This window comes from Haliotis rufescens, unplaced genomic scaffold (genome assembly GCF_023055435.1).
Source record: "Haliotis rufescens isolate VD_foot unplaced genomic scaffold, xgHalRufe1.0.p SCAF_8, whole genome shotgun sequence".
NCBI lineage: Eukaryota > Metazoa > Mollusca > Gastropoda > Lepetellida > Haliotidae > Haliotis > Haliotis rufescens.
This window is the reverse complement of record NW_025964372.1, coordinates 864,328-882,120: the sequence shown is the minus strand read 5'-3', so window position 1 is coordinate 882,120 and position 17,793 is coordinate 864,328. Positions and strand designations below refer to the sequence as shown.

Genomic DNA, 17,793 nt, shown 5'->3' with positions numbered 1-17,793 from the left:
ACATTATCAGAAAAATGGATTGCACTTTGCAGTCGCGGTTCTCTTTAACAAAACAAAAATATAATGCAGAACACGAGTCGATATTTGTAACTCAGTTGAGTGTGTTTGCTTGGATGCAGGTTTCCACACCTACAAAAATAGCAAGAGCAAGTAGGAATACAAAGATACGTAAATGTTTCTTATTGGCCAGGGCATAGTATATGTACTGGTCGTGTTTATCCAACGTGCAGTGGTTTATAAGACGGAATTACTTTGAAGACTTCCACGATTCTTTGACTACTGTGATTTGATTTCGCTTGTTACCTATCCACAGGAAGAATACTACTGAATATGGCATCTAGCCCAACTAACATTGCAAAGATGAATGATACTTTCACTGTGATGGTCATTAACTTCCTCCCTTGCAAACTCTCCTCAAAGTCACTGGCCGACATCAGGACACAGTTCCAGGTATTGTACCAGTCCAGAATACAGGAAACACTACAGGGCCGTGGCATCTACAGCACGGGGACTATAGGAGTCTCAGTGGACTATAGGATGATCAAATATTGTCCTTCTGCCAGGGATGGAAAAAGTCGACGGAAGATCTTTACAATCGGCAATGCCTTTGTGATACTTTCTGACTTAACAACACTTGATGCAGCTAAGCAGCTACAGCAGGAGATACAGAATGAAGATCGCAACAGAGTAATACCTGTCGTTCTCAAAGCTGTTAAACTTGATCAAACAGAGGAATGTACGTTTCGTGAAGGTTATGAATCCCACGCGTACCCATGCAGCTATTCTTCCATTCTGACGGATGCCTTCGAGAACCTGTGCCAGGTTGTTCAAACTGAGGTAGGTTTTATTGTTCCTCCAAAAAGAGCAAGACTTTACTCAAAGCCCTCTAAGATTCAGAGACTACGACAAAACATAAGTTGACGACTTTCTTTGTTGTGAATACCAGTCATTGCCAGCTACTGGTATGGGAACTTCGTCAGCACATCGACTCCCTGATACAATAACTGTAGTTATTGAGACTTCATCATGACACTGAGAATGCTGACATCTGATCAACTTACAAAAAGCTTCAGCGTATAACTTTGACAGCTGTTCGATGTGTTTTGGAATTGTTTTCTTAAAAATGTTTAACTTTTCATATGTATATGTTGACCTTTCCATTACTACATTGATATGTGTGACTTTAACATCATCCTGCAACACATCTACATGTAATAAACGTCTCTTATCATGCCTCGTGCCTCCCTTCCTTTGTACTTTGTATCATGTTTGTCTGTTAATTAACACCGCACGCAGCAATACTGCAGCTATGTGACGGCGGCCATTAAATTATCGAGCCTGGACCAGATAATACAGTGAACTTTAGCTGATAGCATTTGTTATCGGCACTCTCGTTTAGTCCATGGGCAGGAGATGCAAAGCACCAGTTGATGCTGATAGTCGACAAACGAGACATTGCATTCTCATTACCTTGACCTTTGTCATTTAACCTCTGTTATCTCCATATTGTAAGTATCCAGATGTGCGGGGGACTCTGTGTTACCTCCATGTAAATCCTGCCCATGTCTGATTTGATCACATGTTAGATAATGCCGTTCATTAAAGCATGGTTGGGAAGGTTTGTTGTGAAATTCAACATTTCTCTTCATGCAATCCCAAGCTTGACACATCGTGTTTGTATACAAATCAAGGCTGTGTCAATGTTTCTAACATAATGTGAGAGATTTCAGCTGACGGTTAATAATCTCTAAAGTGATTAGCTTGGTAGGGGTCCAGTACAAAACAAAACAAAATGATACTCGCCAAGGAGCATTGCAGCACCCAGTGTCCCGAACCAGACTGATAAGAATTCATATTCTTACACAGAATTATTTATACTAAAATTGTTGGAAATGAAACTGCTCGACAGAGTTACCTTCCTATTTTGTGGATTAGCACAGAAAATATATGCAACATTTATCTAGAATGCACAATTGTCAGCAGTATTTGTGAGTGTTTAAAACAATTCTAAATTTGTTGATAAGGGCGTATTTTACAATTTAACAGAGAAACCCTTTTGGGAGGGCGATACAGCAACTTACTCAATCACATTAACAAAAAGACTCATTGATGTTATGAGTAAAGGAAGTTTCCCCAAATTTAAATAATTTATAAAAAATAATGATGTAGAAGAATGTATTACCAGTAGAAAATTGGGATCTATTAAAGCCACTACGAAACCCCATGTACTATATATTGAGGAGATAAACCTACTGTGTTTTGAAATTTGATGTAGTCCCATAATAAAGTAGATACCTCTTATTTTAATTTGGAGCTGATTTAGCAGTAACACAGTAGGTTTATCTCCATTTTACCATGACGACAACAGCGCTTTGAAAACGGTGCTGTCTTGAAACGCGTAACGGCATAGGGTACAAAGGTCAGCTGTGTGGTTCATCAATAACCTGTAGATGTACTGGGAAGGAGTCTGCTGGTACAATGTGATTACCAAAGGAACTGCAGTATGACTGAACATACGCTGTTTAGGCTGCAGACGAGGCGGATCTTTTGCCACGAAGAATACATTTCAAGATTTCACGGATTCAAAGCCAGCTGGTGAAAGCAGTGAGACAGCGGTGGTACAGAAACAGATGTTCGTGTATGGTTTTCGTAATTGTGCGTGTTCTGAAATGAACTGCAGGAAGTTTCATCAAGTTTTGATGAATTTTGATCAGTGATGTCGGGACATTGTTTTCGTGGCCTTTCGAGGGAGGAGTGTTTTCTAGTGGACATTCAAAATGGCCTCCTACCAAATCCTTACGGTGGTGGTTGACGTAGATGGCAATAAATATCGATCACAAAAAGGGTTGTAAACAATATGTTGTCATGGATAACGTGTCTTCAAAAAACATTGAACTTGTCCCGATCAGTTTCATAAACATTTCATTTGTAAGCAAAAGATATGCCTTCGTAAAGTTCTGTAATCTCGTCATCGAAGCAGTCAGGATTACGGCCTAGAACATCATATCGACGCCAAAAACATCCGATATTGAACTACCGTATTTTCTCTATTAGACGCCAGGCCGTCCGTGAATTTCCCGACGTGTATTAGAGACCCAGAATGTTTATCGATATGTTTTACATTTTCTATTGGTGATCGATTGGCAGCCAATCTATATGACATGTGAAACCAAATTGTTTCTGATATGAAGTAACTTAATTTCATTACAGACTATAATTGAAAACTGGTAGTGATATATGTTTAGCATTTACCTGTTTAATAAGACGTCAACGCCAGAGAATAACAAGTCTCGATTATCTGCCGAAACAGATTCCATTGGGCATAAAAGGCATGATAGTGGTAACAGAGAATCAGTGATGACACCAGATGTCCTGCTCTCCCGGTAGCACCCGCCACTTACACAATTTTCACAAGAGTGTAAAAGGGAACTCGGCTGTCTGATTGACAGTCACTGTCTTGTGAGGAACATACAAATCGGATGTCCGACATGTATGGATATCATGACGTTATCATTTTTGTTATGACCTCACTTGCTTGTGACGTCATATTGACCCAGGTACGTCATTGAGTTATCATACTGAAAGTATGATGGCTAGATTCAAATGAAACACAAAACTATATATGTCTTTAAAAGAATCGTCAATGATTTACATTTGGAATGTACTTTTGGAATGTACACGAAAATGCGAGGTGAACGTACACCACTTGACCCACTTGAACGTTCTTGTACACCTCTGGACTCTCTGAACGTTCTTGTACACCTCTGGTCCCTCTGAACGTTCTTGTACACCTCTGGTCTCTCTGAACGTTCTTGTACACCTCTGGTCTCTCTGAACGTTCTTGTACACCTCTGGTCTCTCTGAACGTTCTTGTACACCTCTGGTCTCTCTGAACGTTCTTGTACACCTCTGGTCTCTCTGAACGTTCTTGTACACCTCTGGTCCCTCTGAACGTTCTTGTACACCTCTGGTCCCTCTGAACGTTCTTGTACACCTCTGGTCTCTCTGAACGTTCTTGTACACCTCTGGTCTCTCTGAACGTTCTTGTACACCTCTGGACTCTCTGAACGTTCTTGTACACCTCTGGTCTCTCTGAACGTTCTTGTACACCTCTGGTCTCTCTGAACGTCCTTGTACACCTCTGGTCCCTCTGAACGTTCTTGTACACCTCTGGTCTCTCTGAACGTTCTTGTACACCTCTGGTCTCTCTGAACGTTCTTGTACACCTCTGGTCTCTCTGAACGTTCTTGTACACCTCTGGTCCCTCTGAACGTTCTTGTACACCTCTGGTCCCTCTGAACGTTCTTGTACACCTCTGGTCCCTCTGAACGTTCTTGTACACCTCTGGTCCCTCTGAACGTTCTTGTACACCTCTGGTCTCTCTGAACGTTCTTGTACACCTCTGGTCTCTCTGAACGTTCTTGTACACCTCTGGTCCCTCTGAACGTTCTTGTACACCTCTGGTCCCTCTGAACGTTCTTGTACACCTCTGGTCTCTCTGAACGTTCTTGTACACCTCTGGTCTCTCTGAACGTTCTTGTACACCTCTGGACTCTCTGAACGTTCTTGTACACCTCTGGTCTCTCTGAACGTTCTTGTACACCTCTGGTCTCTCTGAACGTCCTTGTACACCTCTGGTCCCTCTGAACGTTCTTGTACACCTCTGGTCTCTCTGAACGTTCTTGTACACCTCTGGTCTCTCTGAACGTTCTTGTACACCTCTGGTCTCTCTGAACGTTCTTGTACACCTCTGGTCCCTCTGAACGTTCTTGTACACCTCTGGTCCCTCTGAACGTTCTTGTACACCTCTGGTCCCTCTGAACGTTCTTGTACACCTCTGGTCCCTCTGAACGTTCTTGTACACCTCTGGTCTCTCTGAACGTTCTTGTACACCTCTGGTCTCTCTGAACGTTCTTGTACACCTCTGGACTCACTGAACGTTCTTGTACACCTCTGGTCTCTCTGAACGTTCTTGTACACCTCTGGTCTCTCTGAACGTTCTTGTACACCTCTGGTCCCTCTGAACGTTCTTGTACACCTCTGGTCTCTCTGAACGTTCTTGTACACCTCTGGTCTCTCTGAACGTTCTTGTACACCTCTGGTCTCTCTGAACGTTCTTGTACACCTCTGGTCTCTCTGAACGTTCTTGTACACCTCTGGTCCCTCTGAACGTTCTTGTACACCTCTGGTCTCTCTGAACGTTCTTGTACACCTCTGGTCTCTCTGAACGTTCTTGTACACCTCTGGTCCCTCTGAACGTTCTTGTACACCTCTGGTCCCTCTGAACGTTCTTGTACACCTCTGGTCTCTCTGAACGTTCTTGTACACCTCTGGTCTCTCTGAACGTTCTTGTACACCTTTGGTCCCTCTGAACGTTCTTGTACACCTCTGGTCCCTCTGAATGTTTTTGTATATCTCTCGACCATTGGTCTCGTTGACTCCATTCAGCTCGTAAATTCCCGTAAACACTGCATCTGACACAAACACCTCATAGGATGCCAGTCAAAAGAAAGTGTACACTTAGAAATTGGATTTGACCAAAAATTACAAACGTATTATAACGTATTATAAAGATATATCTGTAAAGACATAGTAACCCATTTCCCATGACGATGTGCACAGTATGGACAGGAGGAGCGAAGGCCAAGGTAGTTCCAGCATTCACCTATTGGCACACAGTCCATCAGATATAGTAACCTATTTCCCATGACGATGTGCACAGTATGGACAGGAGGAGCGAAGGCCACAGTAGTTCCAGCATTCACCTACTGGCACACAGTCCATCAGATATAGTAACCTATTTCCCATGACGATGTGCACAGTATGGACAGGAGGAGCGAAGGCCACGGTAGTTCCAGCATTCACCTACTGGCACACAGTCCATCAGATATAGTAACCCATTTCCCATGACGATGTGCACTAACCATCTAGGTGTATACTTGAAATGAATGTGTCAGCGGTTTTGAGTGCTGTGGCATATACCGATACTAACGAGTGAGTTGCGTTCAGCGCCCCTTTGAACAATATTTCGCCTGTTGAAGCTGGTGTTGACATTTGGTGAAAACCATGAGTCTGGGTCTGAGAAACCCATGATTACTATGCGGGCAACGTTTGGACTTGAATAAAACACATCACCAGCCGATCCCTGCATGGTCAAATTGTGGGTTATTGATACACCGTGAAATCGCACACACAGAACGAGACACAGCCATTTGTTTCAGTGGTTATATCCCATTAGTTAGATGTCCCAATTGTTAGACATGTTTATGTAGGCAAAGAGGGAATATACCTACAGGTGCAATGGATCAGTCCTATTTAGATTAAAGTACTGAGTAGGGATAGGGGACTCACAGTTTAGGGAGTATATATGTTACAATTTCGTTTAATTAACCTAAATTACCTTACTCTCAGCACAGATTCAATAGGCATGAGATTAACTATGTAAACTATGGAGTAGCTTAATTGTCTTACTGTATGATCAGTTGAAGGAGTTGAGTTTAAATTATCTACTCATCAAACAAATAAAAATGATCTTGGGGTACGTATCATGATCAGTATCGATATGGCTGGTTTAAGGAAAGTAGAGTACATCACCTCTCAGCGTGGAAGTAAGCAGTCATAAGACACTACATCCTCTTTTACCAAAGGTACTAGAATTTTATCTCTATTCCATTGATGTAAAGAAAAATTGTTTGATAGGCAATACTTAGAAGTGGACGGATGACAAGGTAGACACAATTTTATGGATAACAACTTCTTTAATACTGTGAAAGCGACGTTTCGGTATAGATCCTTATACCGTTGTCAAGCAAGTCAAAATTGTGTCTACATTGAGGTTAAGAAGATGGACCCAAACCATGCCTAAGTGTCGTTTTTATCCATTTCGAATACCACCACACAACTAGCTGGCCAGTCAAAATATGCACTTGAGGAAAGGACATTGTGTGTGAAGTAAGGGGTGGCGATTTTCACGCTACTTCTGTTAAAGGAGGCCAGGTGGACTAGGCGGTCAGGTCCAGTGACCCGATGTTGATGACACCGCACCTCTAAGGCGTGGATCGTTCTTCACAATATCACTCACTGGACTGTCTGGTTGGAATATTACTAAGTTCGCATTTAACAGAAAACAAACAATATAATTTACTACCTGAAGCGAACCAACAGGCTCCTTCAGATCTGAACCTGACATTTCGTTAACCACTCCCTCTCGTTGTGTTCACATTGATACCAAACTATGTTTTGTTCGATGCGTTTTCAAGTGACACATCTCCATATACCAACAGATTTTATACATCAATCATTTATTGGCATGACGGTATTGGCTTTACAAGTTACAACATACACAGAGGCGGTTCGTTGTTTTCTATCTTGATGTACAGCTCCACGCTTTGTAACTAATAAAAGCAAATCCAGAGTCACTGATGTCACACGTGAGACCTTTTGCCACTCCGTCGGTGTTGAACCAGAAGTTGACAGTTTCATTAGCCCCTCCTGCAATACGGAGTTTGATGTCGCTGCTGTCAACGGTAATGTCAGCAACTCTTTGTGGTGACATCGGCACCCACTTCTCAAGTTCCCCTTGAATCAGGACCTGATGCCTGCAAAACAGAAATTCGTGAACTGAGGTGAATGTGTGAGAGCGTGTCAGCTTCCTGTGGGGAGAAAGTCCAAAACGCCATGGTGAAATGCACGGGAATTGCGCTGACAAATCAAAAGTCATAACAAAATTTATTCTCTTGACTTGCGGATCCATGCATTGCTAGGGGACACGACTCACGACTGCGGCGCCTTATGACACCACTGCACTTGTGCCTTTGTCGAAGTCTGAACCTTTTCAAAAGCATGTATGCCAGTAAACCTCATCATGCTGTGGCAGCTTACTATGAGCTGACGTCCCAACATAGAACATCACCTGTTTCAAAGTCTTAGACTGAGGGAAAAGTTTGCCTTTGGATCCTCACCCTTGAAATGTTACAACGGGCGAGACATAGTACAGACAGAAGTCCACCATGGTACAGCCACTCATCTGGAGAGGCTGGGGGTCTGTCAGCAGTTGGACCTTGTTGGGGTCTTTAGCAGGAAACACCATAGACTTGGGGAACTGGAAGCATACAGTTGTTCAATGTTACCAATACTTGACTGCCCAAATAGGAAGAGATGGGCGAACATACAATGCTAAACAATTACTAAATCTTTACAGTGAGTTTGATTCACTTAATATTTCGGATTCCCGTTCTGAATGTTTGTCCTGCTCTTCATGCTTGTAAGAACCGACCAGAATAAAGAAAGAGTCACACTCTGATGGCCTTAGCTCATACTTTCAACCCCTTCTCCCTCGTCCAGGAACGATTACATACATATCCCTATGATTAATTCTGTCTTGAGCTGAGTGATGTGTGAAAACTGTTTCTCCCACTCTTACCCCTTGGAACCCAGCAATGAATGGCGTCATGTTGTAGTTCCCTTGAAGGTCCGCAGCAAGCACTATGCCATATTTGTTTTTCCACCAAAGTCAGAATACGTCGACCATACTTCCCCATCTGGGCCTTCAAAATCATTCCATGCTAGCTGAAAACAATTACGATGGGTAAAGTGGTAGGGACTGTCCATTTGAATTTTCATAATTTTATCCACAAAATGACAGAAAAATGTGATTTGCCCTCCTATATAATATATCGAATCGAAGGTGCCATACCATATATACTGAACCGCAAAGAAACGTCACCATGGATAGATATATAAGAAACCTTATTTGTCCAAACACTGTAAACATACTTTGAGAAATTTTAAAAAGAAGAAACTTGGCAAAACTTATCATCAAGGTTGAAAGTAAAGTGTCAAATGTTCTTAAAGTGAAACACAACAGTAGTCTCTAAGAAGAAGGCTTTACAAGTCAGTATCTCGTGTGTCCGCCATATGCATTGATGACTGCCGCGCAACGTTGATACATGGAATGGATGAGGCGGTTAATGAAGGCCATAGGCACTTGATCCCACACTCTGAGGAACGCCTGATGCAATTCAGCTGCAGTTGTCAGCCTTGGTCGGACGTCATTCAGCCGTCTTTGAATCTTGTCCCACAGGTGCTCAATGGGATTTAAATCGGGAATGAGAAGAGGACTCTTCTCAACTGCTAGTGGCGGTGTTACCCACTGAAGACGGTCCTGGCGATGACGTGGTGTCAGAATGGGTCATCGGTGTGGCCTGTGACAGTGGAGGTGTCTGTTCGTCAATCGTCGACGCACGGTGTCCACACTAATGTGTCGCTGGTGTGTCCCCATGGTCTGTTGAGCAGTTTCCGCAGCAGTAACAAAGCGATCTTGAAGATGCTGTCGCACAATCTGACAACCCCTACGTCCCTTGGTCTTCCACTACGTGGTCGGTCATCTGTTGTGTTGGTGGACTGGTACCGTTGCTGGAGCCTGTTTATGGTCCTGTTTATGGATTTGAAATGCATTGGCTACTTGCCGGGCGGTTTGTCCAGCTTGCAATCGTCGAAGGACCTGGTGTCGCTGATTTCTTGTCAATCTTGGCATGTGGTAGCAATTCAATAACGAATGATCTTGCTGGATTTTTATAGGGCAAGAGATGGGGGAACGCATGACATTGTGCATTTCACTTTGCACGGAACATCACGTTCATCGGGCTACCATGCGCGTTGGCGTGATGCCTTTGGGTGATCAGTTTTGTTGTCATCTGCTTTGTTTTTTTGTCATCAAATTTAATTTTTCCGGACAAGGTAATGTTAAATTTCAGAAACTTTGACCAAAATTACCCAGATATTTAAATGACATTTTTTCATGCAATGTTATTGGGGAGACGTTTCTTTTGCGGTTCAGTATATATTGTATTTTTGTCAAAATATTTTCTTTGAAGATCAGTTAGTAGACTGTTACACGTGATCCTGCATTAGACAACAAACTTCCCTACTAAAACAATAAACTGTGAAATAAATACAATATTTTATCTCCAAAAAATCATATGAAAAAAAAATATATTAGGACATTTCAGCTCCTTGAACTCGTTACAATGTGGAACAAATTGTTGCTGTACTTGTGGACACACAATATTGCGACATCACAGTGGTGGTGTGCATCAAGAATTGAGATAGGGTTTGTTTATATGTCTTTGGGTTTTTAAGTTTACACTGTAGGTATAAAGATCGCATTTCTACAGAAAATAAAGACCATCAAAAGTGGACGAACCATGGAAGAACGTGTTTTTTGTGGCTTACAAATTTGTAGCAAAATTACAATGATCATCTACTACACATAGCCTTTAGGTATGTAATGACAGTGGGGTCTGTTGCATGAACGCCTCTGGATACGATCAGTTGTTGTAAGGACGTATGTCCACGAACGAGTGTTTACCCTCCTGATCATGTTGTCAATAGCTGTGGCGGGTCTCGATGGCTTCAGGATCAGTCCCTCTGAATTCACGCTCCTAAAAATCAGTGTTTTCGGTGATGTCAGTTATAAACTATGAGACAGGTAGAACATGTCAACCACATATCAATTTAGTTATATATCTAGTTATGATATATGAACAGTTGTTTGCATCTTTAAGCAGAAATGTTTATTGATAATTTATATATAATTTTATTCTCAAACACAAAATTTGGTGTGACCTGGATATGAAAGTGATTTGTCAACATGTCCGGGATGAAATGGAAGGACGTTTGCGACCCTTCCTTCAGATATGGAATGCCCCTCCCTAGGCATTTCCTCAATTGCCGGAGGTCTCATGCCTCTTTTGTTCTTTCCATCCATGGCATCAAAATGTCTAGACCACTTCTCTTTTCATGCATGTCACAACAACCTTTGGCTTTGAGTGTATCATAACACCTTTAGATAGCACTCCCAAAAGTTGACAATAACTGTCCGAAAGCTGCATTAAATAGTAAGAAATATGATTTGTTTCTATTAATCAAATAATGTGTGTATTGAGTGAATTAAATTGTCTTGATGTTTGATATGAATTCAAAGAACAGATAGCACTGGGAGGTCAAGCAGTCGTTTCAAGTAAGCATATATTTTCGAATGCACAGTTAGAATTCAAGTCTGCCTACATACTTCATAATGATTGTCTTGTTGAATTTGCCGATCATGTCACTTGGTCCGACAGGCCCTGTGCTGAGGGTGGCCACCAAAGCATTCAATTCCGGGTACGGTTCTGTTCTGTCGGTATATGTGTCAGATACTAGAAGACATATTCTGGAGAACATTGATGATAACAAAAAACACACACGCGTAAACACACACACACACACACACACACACACACACACACACACACACACACACACACACACACACACACACACACACACACACACACACACACACACTTATCCACAATGCAACAACTGATAATCTACGGATGACAAATGACATGGTGGCTCGGGTTGATCATTTGTACACAGCACCAGCAACAGAGTCGCCTCTCACGACAAGCATAGGTTGCTGTGGACCAATTTTAACCAGGAAACCCTTCGGGATTAGAGGAATTAGAGTGAGTGAGTATGGTCTTTACGCCGCTTTTAGCAATATTCCAGCAATATCATGGTGGGGGACACCAGAAATGGGCTTCACACATTGTACCCATGTCGAGAATCCAACCTGGGTCTTTGGCGTGACGAGCGAACGCTTTAACCAATAGGCTACCCGACCGCCCCTAGAGTAATAAGAAGTTCATGTGGTATGTTCACATGTGTAAATCATTAACCTGTATTATGACCTCGCGGTTGAACAGTTGTGGTCCAGAAGTTATCCTTGGAAGGAGCAATGCCGATAGCCCAGGCCAGCATGGACGTCACGCCGATACGCCATTGTTGACGCCCAGGGTGGTAGTCTGCGCAAGCTCTTACCTGGCAAACAAATCACATCATGTTTCAAATTCGACACCCAGTTAACCTATCAAAACATAAATATTCTCAAATGCACATTTCGATGACAACTGTGGTATCAACATTTTCAATAATACAACCTGTGTTACTGCAGGGATGGAAATCGCGTGAAGTGCGTGTCGACAGTTGGCCATACAGTACTGGATGGTCAGACCATTCTTGGCAGCTCCACGTCCCATCTGGTTGAGCCACGTCTCTGCCAGGTACACATCTTCAGTGAGCGAAGGAACTCCGCCAAACTCCCCTTGTAGCCAGTCCTGAAGTTATGAAAGACATGACGTGTGGCATTCCATGAGGTAAGGTAAAATGAGGTTTAACTTTCTCTCTGAATGCCGAGAGTCAGGCAGCGTTGCAACAAGTGCTATCTCTTAACGCTTTTATGTATGAAGTCGGTCGGGGATCGAACCATGGACCTTCCAGTCTCCGGACAGACGCTCTTATCCACTAGACCACGGAGGCGGGTCACAAATTGGTCAAATGTATTCGATATACATTTCTTTTTGGGAAAGGTTGGATCATTCACAGGCTGATACCCTTTGCGTATATGTGGTAAATGTCTCATATTGTGTCTACCCGTTCATATGTCACTAAACCCCATTTTCGACCATTGGAGAGAAGGTCGTCCCAGAATATCTGAAAACAGGAGTGCAAAATGTAAGAAATATGTAACGAATACCATCAGTCTTTTGTACCCCTCATTAAGCGATGCAAGACATTGACTTCACATACATGTAGCTGTCTTAATAATTAACATAGATAGTTTACATTTTATAAAAATGTCGTGATTTTATTAGTCACAAAAAGAGACAAAAGTTAAATGTAAGAAGTTCTTTACACTGCCACTGAAACTGTGTTAAACAATATGGTCATTTTTTTATTTTATATTTTCACGCTTGATGAATTGATTGATATGGGTGCTCTTGAATGGGATACTGGTGTTAAATACATCAAACATGATTTGTTATTAATATTATGATAACGGGACTTTTTTTCTAAAAAAATCATCAATCAAAACTGTTGTTTCTGTTAGAAGAAGGCTAATTCCAAACTCATTCAGGATGTAAGTAAAAATTCATTTACGTGTTTTTATTTTGAGGGAACAAAACATTGTTAATCCACTCACACGAGTTCGCGACAAAGTGAAAGGGAACAATATGAATATGTATGGTATTCTAATTACCTGGTCAAGCGGAAGAGCTTTTGTACCTTCAACAATGAAATAATATTGACCACCATTCTGTTTGGCATATGTTGTGTCGCTTGCCCTGCAATTACACAGAGTTGATACTGTAGAACAAGCCATATAACATTTAGCATTGTAAAACATATAGGAATAATTTCTTCGTTTAGTAATCGTAAGGCTCCACATGAAATACTTACCAGTATCTGTTATGGGCTGAAATTGGAAATCCTGTTTTATTGTACAGCCACCTGGAAATGATATAAAACAAATACAGTTATATGAAATAAAGTGAGCTGGGAGATATATCCTTTGCTTCTCAGATCAGTTCACAAACGATTTAAAGTTTTGTTTGACTGTGATCAGAAATGAAAATCCAATCGCTTACTGTATGCCATTTGGGAAAACTTGAGGGGTGCTCTCCCATGTCTTCACGCCGTTCCCTACACCTTTGTAGTACCACCAGGAGTCGAACTGCAGGTATCTAAAGCAAAAGAGTACTTTGAACAGTATTTCGGTTACGGTACGGCGTGTCAGGTCCTTAAAGGAAGCTTCGTTAGACCACGGGTATGTTGCTGACGTACAAAGGACCATTATCGAATATGGGAATAAAACCCACGATCATCAGATCACTGTTCAAAGACGCAAACCTGCACAACAAATTGTGACACTTGAGGCACGGAGCCTCCTGTGGATAAAGAAGATGCAGATATTGAAGATGTTTGCATGTACTGACTTTAAGTATGCCAAGGTCGTGCATGCTTGAGAACACCGAAAGAGGTTAACGTCTTGTCTGCAAACAATTAGTATCATATAGCTTGAAGTATATGATTGTTAGGTGACGGGTGACAGTGTACCTGTTCTTTGCATTTCGCTACTACAGATTCGTTCTCAGCCCGATTGTTATAGCATCATGCAGAAAATAACCATCTTTTTAAATTACATCATTAAGAGACCAAATTGTGCACAACGAATTGAAACATGGGCAAGAGCATGGCTCATGAAACAAGGAGTCTGCAGTGGATAGAGAAGATATTACCGATGTTCCAATGTGCGCCCTGTAACTGAAAGCTATGCCAAAGGTGTTTCAGAACACATAGAATAGGCTTACGTCTTACCTGGCTGTTGTTTTTTAATCGATACCACAGATTCGTTCTGAGCTGGATTTGAGAAGCATCATGCAGAATATTCCCAAATATTGACATTACCCCACAAATGTAATGCTATGAGCTAATACTATTAACAAGGCAAACAGTGAGCAGGGCTAAGTCATACCCTGACCTCGAGTCCCGCATGAAGAAATCATATGTTTTCAGAAAATACACATATCACAGTGAAACTTTGCACTGCACCTCTCCTATCAATATAGAAAGTGTTCCTTACATTTGAAAAGAATCCAATTAGAAGTTCTCAAGTTAGAGGTCGCACAAACGTTAACATAACCAAATATTAAGTAACAAATATGAAAAATAGCTGTAGTTTCTTCAGCAAATCCAAATATTGAAATCAAACTATTGGTATTGAAATTGTATGGGACCACCTACCTGAAGGGAATACCTGTGTCCTTGATGGAGGTAACAATGTCCAGTATGATGTCTTGGTAATCTTTCTTAGGTTCTGTGTGGTAATAGTAATAGGCACCTGCAAAACAGAATTTTCAACACGATAGGTATCATGACTAGATACACGACTTGAAGTGGTTTAACGTCGTCGTTTGAATGACATTTGAGGTCTATCAGGTGATTGTTGAAGTCTTAATAAGATGAATCAGTGATTTGAACCAATGATCATTTGATCCTTGTACATCCTGCTTGAATACTGACATATTATATCTCATTGTCAATAAATGTCGGAAATGTATATTGAACATATTACAGTTTCTTATACTTTTGTAAACAAGAAAATTGGCATGCAGGAGATCGTATGTGAGTGTGCTGTTTCTTGGTTTAAACCTGCACTCTGGATATTCCTGTGATTGTTATTATGTGCAGTGATCGGGGTACGATGACACCAAATCTCCGAACCTGACCACAAGAACCATTAATTCGCCTCTTACGACTAGCATAGTCTGCTGGGCACTAATTCTAACTTGGAATCAACACAGGGTGACAGTACCAAACACATTATAGAGAAGAGAAGGAGTGCAAGTTCGTGTGGTTTCCCTGCCGTTGTCTGTCCAGTACCCCAGATAGTTGTTGGTAAAATCTGACTTCACAAAACTGTTGTCTCTTCCGTGCAGTTTCTGTAGAATCTGCCCCCAGCTGACGAATCCCTGAGATTAGAATGCATACATTTTAAATAATACATTTTACTTAATACTATAAGTACAAAGTGCCAACTCTAGATGCTAACCAGTCTTGATTATGTGACGAAACAGATTTCATTGGACGTTAAAGGCAAAATAGAGGTGAAAATTATATGAATGGATCACTGAAATAGTCAGTGATGACACTAGATGTTCGCCAAAAGGGTAATGCTGTCTATAACTGATAAGAAAATATATGCATATGTTTGAAATGAAAAAAAATTAGACAGCTTCAATCGATATAATATTAGACAGTATTATGTCTGGAGTAATGAAAATATATTTTTTGCATTATAAATATACTATTTGATGACTGTTTACCATTTGTTGGACAGCTTCATAAAACTACTGCTTGTTTTTTTACGGCTTTAAATACATTCAGTTATTTCCTTATCGTAGACAGAAGTCAAATTAATTATCAATTTATTATTAATTGTATCAATCACAAATAACGCACCTTGTTGATACCTTGGTTGCTGAAGAAGAGGATGGTGCTGGTTTCAAAGTTGGCAGGGACATCTGTAACGCCACCCATTGTTCCCCAGTAGAGGTTGCTTCCGTTTTTAGTTTTCTGGCGCCAGAGATTGGCGGACATGAAGGAACTTGCAGGAGACAGGATGAAAGTGTTGGCTGTCTTGACACGGTCAAATATAGAAAGGGGACCACTTTCCATGCCCGAGGAAATGTTAAGTTTTGGACCAAATCTGCAAAGAAATGAAGATAATATAGTTACGATATAATGACGATACATGTCTGTAAACTTCGTAAACTATGGCACTAAACCCAACCTCCTCATTCATTCACACTACACAACTCTACTTACTCTCCAAATGCTTTCTTGCCATATCCAAACTGACCACCACCGTAGGACAAGTAGCCAAGCCGGACCGACGCCTCCTTCACAACAAACCCAGGGAAGCCAGCTATGGTTTCACTCATTCTTCGTGCTTTTGTGACATTCGTTTGGGTTAAGTACGTCTATGAATTAAAACACAAAGAAAACACCTCTACATGAGATTAATGGGCAGGACCTATAATCCCTTTAATGCAGTTTTTGTACTATATATTAATATAATATTCCTTTCGAGAACATAATGGTTTTCAGGACTTTATTGCTATTATGAACGAAGCATGGTGCTGCATTGCCGCATTATATGCACAATTATACATCTCGAATTAGTAATTATAAGTGAACGTAGCACAATAGTAAATATATGTAATGTTTTTCAAAGTGTTCTAGTCATAAAGATTACACAAGATGGAAGCTCCAACAAACACAAAACTTTTAACGCTTTTCTTTTAAGTAGTTAATTTTGGATCAACATGCATGTCGACTACTCAAAGCAATTTGCCTTTGCCAAAATATCAAACACCAACAAGAAAGTCAAACCTGTTTGAAGAGCAGAAATTGTTCAGGAGGATTGTTATATGAGAAGATACTAGGGTCTGGCGTGTAGAAGTAAATGCTGGCTAAGAAGCGACACGTGTCGGCTTGGTAGAGGAAGCTAGTGGACTGCCATTTCCCGATGAAGTCGGTACCAGATGTTCCAGTGGTCTGTAGAAGCTTCAAGGAGCCATCTGCGGTGCTGTAAATCTGCCCGTTGGCTCTGACGAAAGTCGGAGCACTTTTGAGCCAGACATTTCCTTGGACGGAGATGCTCAAACTACCGTCGGTGATGACGGTGACGGTAAAGCTATCACCCTGGGTGTTTACCGTTGAATTGCAATAAAATTGATTTCAGTTATGAAATGTGCTTGCATGAACGATGCAATAAGGAGTTGTGGTGTAGACATGTATATAACAGATATTTAAATTAGGATTACACGTTCTCAATTAAGCGATCTAATCCACTCGCCCACCGGGACTTCTCACTCTCAGAGCGTGGACACATGGCGGCTAACTTGTCAATCGGCGATCAGTCAGAAGGAACCATCGGGAATCTTTAGACTACACAAGTAGTTGTTATCATTGTCAAAAGTTAATTGCGAAACAATTTAGCGAGGACACTAGCCTAACGAGATCAGTTTCACATAAATCTAAGGCTTGGGTCGAATTCCGGTTATGTTTCTAGGTTTGTCAGCACCATACCGTGCTCGTGGGTTTAATCAGGGTGTTTAAAATTTTATGAAAACGCTCTCTTTACCTTTATGGCAGATAAATGAAAATCAAATCTAGGTCATGTGCAACTGTAGATAACAAACTTTTCTGTGTACGTGGACTGTAAAGTATTGTAATGACACATGGTACTTGTACAAATGACCTGTTTAACTAATAATACAAAACAGTCACTATCATCATTTTGTGCAAAGTTTCCCGTGAATGCATGAATAATAATCTAGTTTTCAACAATGTTTAGAAGACATACATTGTAAGATGCTGTTGAGTTGGCCCCTATTTTTATAT

At 41.2% G+C, this 17,793-nt stretch overlaps 1 protein-coding gene across 1 annotated transcript; it reads right to left on the bottom strand.

Annotated features, from left to right (window-relative positions):
• Nucleotides 1-7,313: 7,313 nt before the first annotated feature.
• On the bottom strand, nt 7,314-17,121 carry LOC124119100 (the record flags this gene model as incomplete). The annotated part of the gene is made up of 16 exons (XM_048389231.1): nt 7,314-7,598; nt 7,962-8,101; nt 8,423-8,568; nt 10,370-10,442; nt 11,072-11,171; nt 11,724-11,865; nt 11,985-12,161; nt 12,478-12,537; nt 13,085-13,169; nt 13,285-13,335; nt 13,473-13,568; nt 14,629-14,740; nt 15,200-15,356; nt 15,847-16,158; nt 16,224-16,367; nt 16,780-17,121. Coding segments are annotated over 14 exons (1,935 nt in total), but the record flags the coding sequence as incomplete, so codon positions are not given.
• Between the last annotated feature and the right edge of the window lie 672 nt (nt 17,122-17,793).